Source organism: Engystomops pustulosus, chromosome 1 (assembly GCF_040894005.1).
Source record: "Engystomops pustulosus chromosome 1, aEngPut4.maternal, whole genome shotgun sequence".
Classification (NCBI taxonomy): domain Eukaryota; kingdom Metazoa; phylum Chordata; class Amphibia; order Anura; family Leptodactylidae; genus Engystomops; species Engystomops pustulosus.
This window is the reverse complement of record NC_092411.1, coordinates 194348620-194362599: the sequence shown is the minus strand read 5'-3', so window position 1 is coordinate 194362599 and position 13980 is coordinate 194348620. Positions and strand designations below refer to the sequence as shown.

At 41.1% G+C, this 13980-nt stretch overlaps 1 protein-coding gene across 1 annotated transcript in view; it reads left to right on the top strand.

Moving 5' to 3' along the window:
• Positions 1 to 13980, top strand: part of BTC (betacellulin) — a 37215-nt gene that overhangs the window by 10730 nt on the left and 12505 nt on the right. The window contains exons 2-4 of the mRNA XM_072117149.1: positions 4633 to 4731; positions 9584 to 9701; positions 13722 to 13868. Coding sequence (XP_071973250.1) covers positions 4633 to 4731; positions 9584 to 9701; positions 13722 to 13868 — 364 coding nt within the window. The remainder of the gene's footprint in view (positions 1 to 4632; positions 4732 to 9583; positions 9702 to 13721; positions 13869 to 13980) is intronic.

Here is a 13980-nt window from a genome sequence, read left to right as displayed (position 1 = left end):
CTCAGTACCCGAATTATTAACGCCCTATTTTATATTTTACTGCTTGTATCACCTATGATTTAGTAACCACCACAGAAACACCACTGTAATATTGCAGTCCATTTCAGATCCATATAATGCAGATCATATATCTGGCATATTTCCTAGACCGGGTATTGTGCAGGGAAACATACTGACAAGCGGATAGCCACTGCATTACCACTATGCTACACGTTATGCTGTGAGTCTTTTTAATAAATGAAAGCTGAGCTCTGATTGGTTGCCATGAGGAACTAGAACAGTACTGCTATCAGACACTTCTACTATATCATCCCCCTGGTCTATTTCAATGACCAAATGTGACAATATGAAAACAGCATGGTTATGACATTTATGGACTGATGCTATGGCTGCTCTGTTGGAGCTCACTACATCAGTATATGACAGTGATATACGAGTGTCCAAACTGTAACTCAAAAAACCCCCAAACATTTAACATTTTAATTTATGATCAGACCAAGCAGCTTGGGCTAACTCTTTCAGACCTGGCTATCACGTTACCAACAGTCTATAGACCCTGCAGCAAAGTGCAAACCACTACTTAAAGCAATAAGTCCTATAGTGATAAGTACTCTGCAGCGGGGCCCAGGTGAAGTGGCCACACTCATGATGTGAGTGTGGCCACTTCATTTGGGCCCCGCTGCAGAGTACTTATCACTATATTATCCACTCTGCACATTTGATACCCCTTAGTGACCCTATAACAGGGGCCACTGTATCTAATTTTTAATGTCCATATTTCACCAATGTAGACCCTCTGATGCTTCCCATGTGTGAAGAAATGGTAGGGGGGGGGGGGGGATGCGGGCGTATTGTTGATTTTTCATAGGGCAAGTCTTAATGGTACTGCCCTTGTAAGGGCGGGAGTCAACTCTGGGACGATAGGGAGAGTGTAGGGGCACCTTTGATTTCTCCTCGCATCCATTCCTCCCCAGGAGAGGACTTAAACTCCTGACCCAGGAACCCACCAGGTACCGCTGTACAGACACCACCATGTATGGTAAGATGCAAATATTTTCTACTACATCTATGTGTCTGTAAGAGATCAAGAGACTTTCTATCTGAGGATTTGGTGTGTACATTGTTTGATCCCAGTGATACTGTGACCATCTGGGCTGGATGCCCTGGATGATTTTACTGCTATTTGATATTATTTAGATGTTGGTTTTTAATGCATATCCAATAAAAAGTTATGACTCTTAGTTATCTCACTTGACGAGCTGGTATAAGACAGGTCCCCAATGGAATCTACTTCTGACAAAAATGTGCTTTACAGTGTTTTTAGTTGTGGTGATTATATGGAGGCGCAACTCTGAGTGACTGGTGCAGTTGGTGGCCTGAAACAAGTCTCCTTTTGTGATTTACTTAGCAGAGGTTCAGGGTTCAGAGCTCATCCTCTTTCTAGGACTAATAATTAACTGTTTCCATGTTTTCTTATCAGTAGCTTATAGGCATGTGAAAGAATCAGTATGCAAGCATTTTGAAATGTTTTATTTTCTGTGCAGCAGAGGACATAATATCCAGTTGCCTCATGATGGAGGGTGAGACTACAAATCTTATGGGCATTTTATCAAATATGTCAGTGGAAAATACAAGGGTGTGTAGAGATCGCTGTACGTATGTACATTTCGTGCTCTGGGTGTTATTGCTTCTAAAGTCTGGATACTATGACTGCATGGGTGAGATAATCTGATATGATTATGATACATCTGTCTCTGCTGAAAAGTCTCAGCTGTGAAGTCTATACTGTCATGCTGTAATTGCTGTAGAATTATGAACATTTGAGGACATGTTGGACTAGATGTATGAGGCACACATCCGATGTATCTTTTTGTATCAATATGAAGAACTGCAAATGTGGACTCTGAAAAAGATATGTGGTCGTAATGGAAGGCTCTGACACGAATGTGAGCCAGATGTTACATTTAAGAAGAGGTTGGATTACCATGCCAATATGTGGCAAGTGCAGTGAATGCAGCACTGGCCATAACTTGTGACTGTGAATTTTTGTTGCTGGACCAAAGCAGAAGCTGAAAAATGTATATAAAAAAGCACACACCTTGAATGTTCAGTTTTGAAGAATACAACTAACTCCTTTAATTTATCATAGCAAATACTGTATATATGACACATTGCTAAGGCGTCTAACTGCTGGGACACTCTGTATAAGAAGGGTCCAGAACTCCTTCAAGTGTCATTAAACTGAAGTGCCAGTGCATATGTGTGTTCAGGTTTGCATGTGCACTTGTGCTTCATTCACCTAGTGTATACCGGGAAAATCCCCTAGTGATCCTACATATATATCCTATTCTGTCAATATAGCTGTCATTGGTGGGACATTTTCAAGCCAAGATGATAGAATAGCATCATAGGACCCTGGGGTGGGACAAGGTATTCTCCCGCCCTAGGCTTATTCAAAAAATGTGCCCTCACCCCATCCATGCACCTTCAAGCTGTAAACCAGGGTGGAACAATTCTATCCTGAAATTAAATAGGGCCAAGTAATGGAATCTTAGCAGCAAACTGTGATTCATTAATTCTCAATTAAGAAATTCACATTGATGATTTGTAAAAAAAAAAAAAAAAAAAAAAAAAAAAGTGAAGTGACATTCATGTTGGGTGTTTCTGTTCCAAAATCCTACACATTGATAGCAGGTGGTCTCACTGTATATGAAATACAGAGCAGACATGGCGCCTAGGCGATTGACTATTCCTTGCCCTGGCCCTGAAAGTGCAAAGTTGTCAGGGGTTTTGGTAAACATTGTAAATGGATCAATATGGGATCCATGAAGTGAGTATGCATGGTTGATCAGTCCGAATGATTCCATACAATAGGTCCCTGCCACATGTCCAGCACATACAAAACGAGGGGTTAATACTGTACCTATGCACAAGTAGTGGTGGAGATAAATGTACAGTTTATTTGTGATCAGCTGTAATTTACGGTACATGCTAGTTTTTGGTTTAGGTCAAGGAGCAATTTTATTTGTTTTCAAAGTAAGATAGATCTCTACTAGGATAATATCGTCAAATATAAAAAGTGTGTTTTTGGAGAGGGTGTGGTTTTGACATATATAGAGCATTGTCTACCAACGACTTGGGGGATGCTGTAGCATTATTTGTAGCCCTGGAGTCAGGACCATTTTCATGTCACCATTTACATTTACATATGTATTCTGTTGACCTTTATCACATGTACTATGCTTGAGGTAATCTTTTCTGCCAAGATAAACATACACTACAATTACCTGTTCTTTATAAGAAGTCTCGCCCTATTATATAATGTGACTACGCTTTGTTTCTGTTTTAACCAATAGAAATCAACTTTTTAGATATACAGGCGGTCCCCGACTAAAGACCTCACTGCCCACTGTGACCTCTGGTGAAGCTCTCTGGATGCTTTACTATAGTCCCAGGCTGCAATGATCAGCTGTAAGGTGTCTGTAATGACGCTTTATTGTTAATCCTTGTTCCTATGACAGCAATTGTCAATTGTCACAGAGACTAAAAAGTGTGCCTGGTTTACAATCCTTCATTCTGGTGGTAGATGCCCATCCTTTAATGCTGCTGACGGGCACTATATAATGGGGCATGCAGTGTCCAGTAATGTCTGTATAGACAGTACAACTAGGTATGTATGCTTTTTGGCAACTGTAATATACGGGAGTCTTATTAATGTTATAGATCAGTGGTGGCGAACCTATGGCACGGGTGCCAGAGATGGCACTCAGAGCCCTTTCTGTGGGCACCCAGGCCTTCACCCTAGCACAAAATTTGCTAGACATGACTCAAGGTTTCCTCCTGTGGACCAAAACTATTTTAAAGCAACACAGTCTTGGCTGCCAGGACTACACAAGAAGTGAGAAGGTATGGATAGAGATGGATTATGGTTGGAGCTCCTGTTCTGGGTCCCCTGATTCTTCCTCTTCAGGGGACCCTGGAAGGAAGCTACAATCCAATGATACAGTTGGGATCAAAAGGTCACTGCTTAAAATGTCATCTTTGCACTGTTGTAGATGAATGCGGTCAATAGGAATGTATAGTGTATATGTATAGTGATGATGTATAGTCCTCATAGTAACAAGTCAGATGCATACAGAACCTTACAGTTTTCATTACCACTACTTATTTTATTCTGACAGGGGCATCATATACAGTAGATAATACTGGCATCGTTCTGTAGTGCTGGGAAAGATCTAGTGTTATCACTTAGCTACTTTTAGAAGCTGAGGCATGAAACAGCTGCCAAACTCACTACCTAGCAGAGCCCCTAAAATAGAAAGCCATGTGACATGAGAGGACATCATTTTGTTTTGGATTCCGTGTAAGTAGTTTAGTGCCGGCATGTAAGCACGTCACTGAATACAGCATGGCTCGGACATGCTCCACGCTTCAACATTTACTGTTAAGTATGGATCGGTCGTGTCTACAGGGCTTTGTCTCATAGCATATTTGGAAATTGAGACAAATTAGTTTTTTTTGTGTTTCATTGTTCTTATATCCTGCATAATTAAAGTAAATTATTAACCTTATGTTATGTAAAATGAAGAATTCTGCAGCCTTCAAATAAAATGCTGTCTTTTTTTTAACCAGGTTTTATGGTTTTCCCATCGGTGAGTTCAGAGGGAAATTCAACTGCAAAACCTGAAACACGAAGTTTTTCATGTCCCGAGTACATAGAAAACTGCTCAGGTAACAACATTATGGGCTGGGAATCTCCTAATCTCTAAAATACAGTAATATTAGAACAAGCAGGGCTGTGCTTAAAAGGGAAAACATTAACAAAATATGTTAACTGTTAACTGTTAAACACCTTAAGGTTATATTCACATGAACGTTTGGGGGACGTATATATACGGCCGACGTATATATACGGCCGACGTATATACGGCATGTATATACGTCCCCCATACACGGTAATGGGCTCACGAAGCCCTACAGGAACGGTATGGTGCAGCACATGTTCGGCACCGTACCGTTCTGTAGCGGGAGAAAGATAGGACATATCCTATCTTTCTCCCGTAATAGAGCGGCGTAGCCATATATCGCTATGGAGAGGGGCGCTGTCCCCGGCCCAAATGTATGCTTGCCGTACTACGTAGCCTAAGTCATTAAGCTGTCATTAAGAAAACGGAATTTAGCAACGCATACCACTAATTCCAGTGACAGCTGGGTCTAAGTTGTGTGTTAATAAAGGGTTCACACAACAATCAAAGGCCTCAATGACAAGATATTGACTGGTCCCACAATAAATGATAATATAAAGATGGCCATATTCTGAGCAGGTCAGTAGGCTGCTTTCCATATCTGTTAGATAGACTGTCACAGTGTACTACACTAATATGTAGCTATTTTGCCAGTATACTAAAAGAGGCTGACAGAACATTTGGAAGTAAATTGGAATGTGAGCAAGCACTGAATTATTAGTAATTAAAATCATGTTTTCATTTCTCCTTATGACTTCTACATCTCTCAAGAGGTTTATTTTACTTGCCCACTACTTGATGCTATTTCTGAAAGTTGGCTACATAGGTTGCAGCTGGAGCCTGCAACAGCATCGATGAGCAAGAAGGTTACCGCATATACTCGAGCATAAGCCGAGGTACCTAATTTTAACACAAAAAAACTGGGAAAACCTATTGACTCGAGTATAAGCCTAGGTTGGGAAATGCATTTGTCACAGTCTATACCCAGTATATATCCAGCCAGCACATGCCCCCCTGTATATAGCCAGCAGCTGCCAAGTATATAGCCAGCAGCCCATGTTCCCTAGTATATAGCCAGCCACCTGGCTCTAGTATATAGCCAGCATCCCCCTGTCCCCTAGTATATAGCCAGCTCTCTGCCCTCCAGTATATAGCCAGCAGCCCCATAGAATATAGCCAGAAGCCACCTGCCCCCTAGTATATAGCCAGCAGCTACCTGCCCCCTAGTATATAGCCAGCAACCCCCTCGTATATAGCCAGAAACCACCTGCCCCCTAGTATATAGCCAGAGCCTGCCTCCTTGTATATAGCCAGCAGCCTCCTGCCCCCTAGTTTATAGCCAGCAGCCCCCTAGTATATAGCCAGCTTCCTGCCCCCTAGGATACAGCCATCAACCCCCTTCCCTTTTAGTATATAGCCAGTGCCTTCCCCTTTAGTATAGAGCCTGTGCCTGCCCCCCTTAGTGAAGAGACAGTCTATTAAAAAAACCCCACTGTTCTCACCTTTCCAACACCCCCACAGGTCCCCTTCTGTCTTCTGAACCCCTGCTTCATCTCCGGGTCCCCATGCGCTGCCGTTGCATATACCATAAAGTCAACTGCTTACTGACATCATAGTGTGTGCCAATGACGGACCCAGGCTTAAAGGGGTTTTCCCACTAACTAAAGTTAGGCCCTATCCCAAAATGCCCGATCTATCAAAATATAAAAATGGTTACGGCCGGCATTGACCTCCGAGACGGGAAATGGCACCCAAATGTCCGAAATGTGACTTTTACACCTTTGTACATCACATAAAAAATGGAATAAAAAGTGATCAAAATGTTGCACAGACCTCAAAATGGTAGCAATGAAAATGTCAGCTCATTTTGCAAAAAATGACACCTCACACATCTCTGTGCACCAAAGTATGAAAAAGTTATTAGCATTCGTTTAATTTTTGTTAAATGTATTAAAACGCAATAAAACCTGTATAAATTTGGTATCACCGCTATCGTACCGAACCAAAGAATAAAGTAAAGGTGTTATTTGAAGCGCACAGTCAAAGTCGTAAAAACTGAGCCCACAAGAACGCGACACACGTGCAGTTTTTTTTAAAAAAAAATTCCACATTTGGAATTTTTTTCCAGCTTCGCAGTACACGGCATGTTATAATAAATAACATTACGGGAAAGTAAAATTTGTTACGCACAAAATAAACCCTCACACAGCTCTGTACACGTAAAAATGAAAAAGTTATGGATTTTTGAAGGTGGAGAGCGAAAAATGAGCGAAAAAACTCAGCGTCCTTAAGGGGTTAAGTTATGTATTTTTTTTACCAAGTGGGATACATAATACATTTCTGTGTAGGGTGGTTCTAAACCTTCACCACAACCTAATGTTAGATTAATAAATGTAGTTCAGTAAGCCCATGGCTGCATGTTATTGCCTCAGCAACCATCTTCTAATCATGGCATTGGATTTTGGAAGGCTGATGTTGATTCTTTTGCTTTCGCTTGAATGCCACAGTCAGCACTGAGCATTGCATCTAATGTTTGTTGCAGCAAGAATCCGCTTTCAGTTAAATATGTTCCAGCACTTTAACATGTTGCGATAGAGTAGCATCCAAAGTACTACAAATTCAGTGAATTGTTGACTAATCTGAAATGTTTAGCATGCCCTAAAGTGTATATATTTTCTGCAGCATGTGAACAGGGTTCTAATAAATTGACTTTGTTACGGGTTTTTGTCTGAACTGAAAATTTCTCATTAATATATTATTAGGTATCTTGCTGTCACATTAATACTAAACTATTCATGTAGCCAATACATTTAGCAGCTAAACAGTGCCTGAGCTCTTAAGATAGGATTCATTTTACAAAAACTTTTAGGGGTTAGCCACTAATAGCAATCTATAAAGAGGTAAGTATTAGACCCTAATAGGGTCACCCATACAATACTTACTCTTTTAAACTTTGCAGTGGGTCATGTGACCCCCAGGCAGCAGGACTCGAGACTTCCTGTCATGTCCCAAGAAGTCTGCTAGATTACTGCAGACGGAGAGGGATGTGCAGTCATTACTCTATGCCCCCTCCTTCATAACCACTCCCATATCAGTGGTTGGCGGAGTGTGCAGATGTATAATATGGGTGACCCCTTAAGGGAACCTGTCATCAGCCTCTAGCATGTTGATTTTCCTTTTAAACTTTCCCCTTAACTTAGTTATGAGTGGCCAACCCCTTTAAGCTAATTTCCTGTGTAACATTAGATCTGCCATTTTCGCTGCTAGTTGTTAAATAGAATTATAAATAAAATGCAGAAATAATATAATAATTGTAAATCTGTATATTCTCTCGATGGAGACAAAGTGAGTTGATGGAAATATTAACTATTGGAATATACTTAAGACTTAGTGAAACCCAAACAAGTCTGTAAGAATTATAGTTATTTTTTTTATACAGGGATTTCCCTGTGACTCATCATTTGATATAATGCCAACAATGGAGATTATAAAGCTGCCAAGCAAGAACTTAATAGAATACATTTAGTAGAGAGTGTGCCCATTGATATCCAGACTGGTACTTCCCACAGAACTTTATACCCTGGTAGTAATATTATAAGTACAGGCAGTCCCCGGGTTACGTACAAGATACGGTCTGTAGGTTTGTTCTTAAGTTGAATTTGTATGTAAGTCGGAACTGTATATTTTATAATTGTAATTTAGCTGTTACTATTAGTAGTTACATTGCTGTACTGGTCATGTGATAGACACAACTAGGTGCATAGATTGTTACATTACACAGCTTTAATGTTATGTACTGTAACAAGATGTGTATATCAATGTGAATATTATTTAACTTATTATATATTTGCTAAAACTGGGATATCACTTTAAAGGAGTTTTACAGCCAAAACATATTAATGCCCTATCCACAATATGACCCCTGTTGATATGCTCTTTGCAAAGATGCTGACTATACAATAGACTGCAGGCAGCTTGGTCCAGTGTGTAACAGCCATGCAAGATCACTGTAGTCTGAACTCCCTATGTATTCACCTTTTTTTTCTGTTTTACGTGTTCTAAAAGGTGTGTGGAACCTTTATGTAGCATAATTGTATTGTATAAAACCCCAGTGACTACTACAATTGTCCCACTGGTTTTATACAATACAATTGTGCTACACGAAGAGAAGAAGACCTGCCAAGGGAACAGAAACTAGAATTACGATGAAGTGAATTATTCCGTGACTCACATGTCTGCACATTATAGAAAGGAACAAATCCTAAGAAAATTGACATCATGCTTATATCCCTCATTCAAATACAAGGAAGGATCAGCAGAGAGAGAGAGAATGTTTTGGTCACAGTACACATATTTGTGCATATACAATATGTTGTTCTTCATACATTTCTCCATACATAATATGTAAAGTCTTATGTTAATTGTTATAATTTATGTGTAAATCATAAGGAATCTCTAAGGAGTTTTCTGAAAATATAAAGGCATAGGCATTTTCCTTCATAATATTAAACTCTGCTGCTTCTCATGGTCTTTATAAATAAGAAGGAGAATACCATGTTTTATTCTGCCCTCCCTCAATAGTTGCCTAAAGATTCAACACGTCTTTCCAAATACGGTACTAGCCAGGGATTGCATACATTGCATCTACAGTACCTCCAAACAGTGCCTTCTTCACCATCAGTGCCCTTAACTAGGTGCCCACAAGACTACATTTCTAGCTTTTTTCATTTCCTTGCACTCTTTATCTCTTTATGGATATATGATATGTCAGTGGCCAGTGGTGGAACTACCTGATGGATTACGTTCAGACTCTAATGTCTCATCAATCTTACTTGCAGGAATTTCTGTGCCAGCAAAATGGAGGGGCCATTTTTCCAGGTGTCCAAAGTCATATAGACATTACTGTGTAAAGGGAAAGTGCCGTTTTGTAACGGTTTTGAAAGAGCCTGCCTGTATGTAAGTAGGCTTTTTCTTTCTAAAGATTCATTTATAAGATTAAGCTTAGCACAGAGCTTTATAAAAGCATACCTAGTTTTAGTCCAGATATTGTATACGTTTGTGGCAATTTCAAATGTTACTTACTGCATGATGATTGCTAACATAAGCTGATATTTTGCTTGTATTAGAAAATTATGGATGCTATCTTCCAGAAATAGAACCACACCAGTCCATTAGTTGCGTCTGGTATGGCAGCTGACTTAGACTTCTACGCACAACATGTGGGCAGATTTAATGTTGGTTCTAAAAGCTGACAGCCAACTTTTAGTTTTTCCTTTTTATTTGTCAATACCTTTCTAGAATTATAACTTTTATTCACTTCTGTCTTTTGGGGCCACTTGTTTAAGTAATATAGGCTCAGCATTTGGTGTAACTTAACTATTGTCATTCTGTACTGTACAGCACAGAACAGAGACAATTGGGTGTACTGTGCACTGTGCTCTGTCCATGGAATCCGACCAGCACACAGTTACCTTTCAACGGACTGAGTACTGTGGTGTGCAGCTTGCCTAATAGTTTATTGACACTTCTGCCTTCTCCACCAGCACTGCTGCTGCCTCTAAAGATCTTGCAGTCATGTGATCAACAGGTCTACAAGGGGTAATCAGAGCTGCTAAGTCTAATCCGACCCAATACAACTCTGCTCTATACATTTTCCAGTGCAATGGATAGTGTTCTTCTATAACTGGGGCTCTTATAGATGCGTGTAAAGTAAAATAAATGTCCCCCAGGAGTCTTTTATGACCACATGGGGACATATAAAGTAAAAAAACACACAAAATGTTAATAAATATTGATAAATAAATATTTTCCAATAAAATAATAAAAATCCTTATCTACCCCAGAGAAAACAATGTCATAGTATCCCTGTTTATTAGTGACTATGGGGCTCATTTAGTACGGGTTTCCAGACGATTGCACGCGACAGAAATCCGGGGGTGTGACCGAAGCAGGTGGCAGGTCGACTCCGGCGGACCTCGGCGCAGAAGCGATGGATGCAGGAACTCGGGTGCACGACCTTAGTGAATCGCGGCAGACCCGAATCCTCGTCGGACAACGCACTGCGGGATCACGACAGGAGCAGGTAAGTAAATGTGCCACTATATGTCAGGCTCCAGAGGTAGTGGACCAACTGTACTACCGTAGACCATGTCCTAAGCCGACGCCTGGGACCAGAATCTAAGTGGCACACGGTTTTCACCAGTGCCTGCCACAAAGCGGGTTGGACTTGCTGCGGCGTGGTACCAACAGATCGTTCCACAGGTGAGAATTTGTCCGCGGTGGCAGCCGAAGCGTCAGGCAGAATCGTAGTCATGGACAGGCAAGAGGCGGAACAGGATCAAAGTCTAACGCGGAACCGGGGTCAGAACGGGAAATCGATAAACAAGCACAAGGCAGGGACACAAGCTTTCTCAACGGCATAGAGCACGAAGATCCAGCAGGGAATGCTGGGAGAGGCCGGCTTTTAATTATATCTTGAAAAGGACAGCACCAATCAGCAGTGCGCTAGGCCTTTAAATCTTTATGAGCCAAAGCGTGCTCGCCCTAAGAGTTGGGGACGCACGCACACAGCCGCCGGAACAGGCACAGGGACAGGTGAGTGGCGCTGGCACTGCACTGGTGGGCAAGAGGGGCACAGGTGAGCCCGCGACCCGCAATATGGTTCGCGGGAGCACCTGTGACACTATACATATTAACAAAACGAGCACCACACACTAGGTAATTAATTTATAATGGTCATTTTTAGTTCATGTAAAAAAAAAAATAAACTATAGGAAAGAAACATTTTTCTCCAACTTTTTGAAACTTTAATCCCCAAAAAAACTAAAAAATTTGAAAAAGTCCTTTAACAATTGTTAAATGTAACCGAGCCCTAATTGTTATATATAGCCATTGTATGGCTAAGGATCCATTATAATTGGAAACAGTTTTTGCTGTTATTATTGGCACTAAATAAAGAACAAGTTGTTTTTAAGGGAATACACAAAATCTGCTGTCCATTTCTTTTGTATCATTATAATTTACTTTGCTGTTGTTCGTGGTAGATCGGTGCGGGCCCTGTTCACGGCAGTTAGCCTGTTAAGTGGCATGGTCAAACTATTTCATGGGTTGGTGCTGCAGGGTTAAAGTACCCTGGAGGGTCTAAAATAATGGTAAAACATTTTTTTTCAAATATAAAAGAATAAAAAAAATAAAAAAATTAATAAAAGTTTAAATCACTCTTGGGTAGAGCGCTCTTGGGTAGTGCTGCCCACCCCTTTCCTCTCCATGGGAAAGCATGCAGTTGGGTCGTTTTTACGGCAAAATATAGAGCATGCTTCATCTTGTTTCCTTCGACGGCATTATACTGTGACACGCGTGTCTGCACACCGTACCGTGTTTTATGTATAATGCACTCCTACGGCGGCCTGATGCCAGTCGTACAGCTAGAATATAGCCACCATGTATGGTTGTGTGCATGGGGCCTTAATCCTTTGTATAGTATCATTAATAGTAACTAAACCTTATTCCAACTTGACCTCGTTGTTGTTTATACTGATGAAATCAGAGCAGTTTGATAGATATGTCTAGAGCCTGAAGCAAGAAAACAAGCCATTGTCCTCCTGTTGATTGCAATATCTGGGCGGAGCATCTGTCTGCTAAATGATTGCCACTCAACATTGCCAAAAGGCTAGAGAGACAAATGAGGTCTATGTTGCCTGTTTTGCTGCATTATTTCCAAAATCAGAAGTGGATTAAGCAATATGGAAAAGTGTAAGTCTTTTTAAATTCTTTAAAATTTTCTTTTCCCTTTAAAAACACTTCTTTCTTTGGAACAAAAAACTTCTGAAAAATCTGCATCAAATAATAGATACAAAATCTCCAACCAAAGGGGAAGGAAGAATAACCCTAAAGAGCACTTTGAGTAGAAAGGCGAAAGGAGTGTTTCTGGGCATGTCCATGTGTAATTAGTGGGCACCAGTTGCAGAAACTGAGGTGCACGTGCACTTCCCCAGCTATTTTACAGCACAGCAGGTAAGTATTTTTTTGTGGCTTCAGAAGTTGATAAAATATGGCAATTTGGGATATTAAGCCACTTGTCCATAAAGACTTAAACTACCCCAAGCCAAATTTATCCTCATCAATAAGAGTAGCCCACCGTGAACCAGTCCAGTCAAGATAACATTTGGTATAACCTGATGATTGAATGTGACAGAATGGGGTAGATTTACTTACCCGGTCCATTCCTGATCCAGCGGGGCGAATCCGGTGGATTCGGGTCTTCCGGCGATTCACTAAGGCAGTTCCCCTGACGTCCACCAGGTGTCGCTGCTGCGCTCAATGCACTGGAGTTCACCATGCTGGGCCGAGTGAAGGTAAGCGCGTGTTTTTTTTTTAATGCGGCGGTTTCTCCGAATCGGCTTTTCGTTCGACCACGCCCCCGATTTCCATCGCGTGCACGCCGGCACCGATGTGCCACAATCCAATTGCACCAAAAACCCGGGGCAATTCAGGGAAAATCGGCCCAAATCGGAAATATTCGGGTAACACGCCGGGTAAACGCAAATCGGGCCCTTAGTAAATGACCCCGAATATCTTTAGAGATGTAGGTCACTGTGCAAAGAAGGAAGGACACAAGTCTTGGAATAGATCTATCCATCTGCAATTTGGAGCAAGCAATTTAAGGCCACATTCACACAGCCGATTGCTTGTCCAGGTTGGATCAAGGGCATGCACAGGGGGCAGAGCGTTCCTCCCTCCTTAGGAAGACGAGCGGCCGTGCTGCAAATCTGACGAAATATAGAACATGTTGTGATGTGGTGACTTATCCTGTGCTTATCACAGTAGACATAGAAGTCTATGGGTGGCGTAATCTGGCCACAAATTTTGCGACCAGACCACAGGCCCCCAAACAGCCGTGTATTAAGAGCATGGTTTGGAATAGAATGTCTGTTTCAGTAGAAATAATAACAGTTACTTCTCTTCTATCTCTTCTAGATGTGAACAAGGCTATACTGGGTCAAGATGTGAAAGACTGGACCTATTTTACTTGAAAGAAGACAGGGGGCAGCTTGTGGTGATTGGCCTGATCATTGCAATGGTGGCACTCATAATTGTCATCATTTTTATATGCCTTTGCTCCCAGTAAGATATTATACAGCATAATCATAATATGAAGGGGTTCTGGAATGAAACAGAAATTGTGAATACGTGACATTTATCTATATATGATAGTTTCTAGTCCTTCTTATAGAGT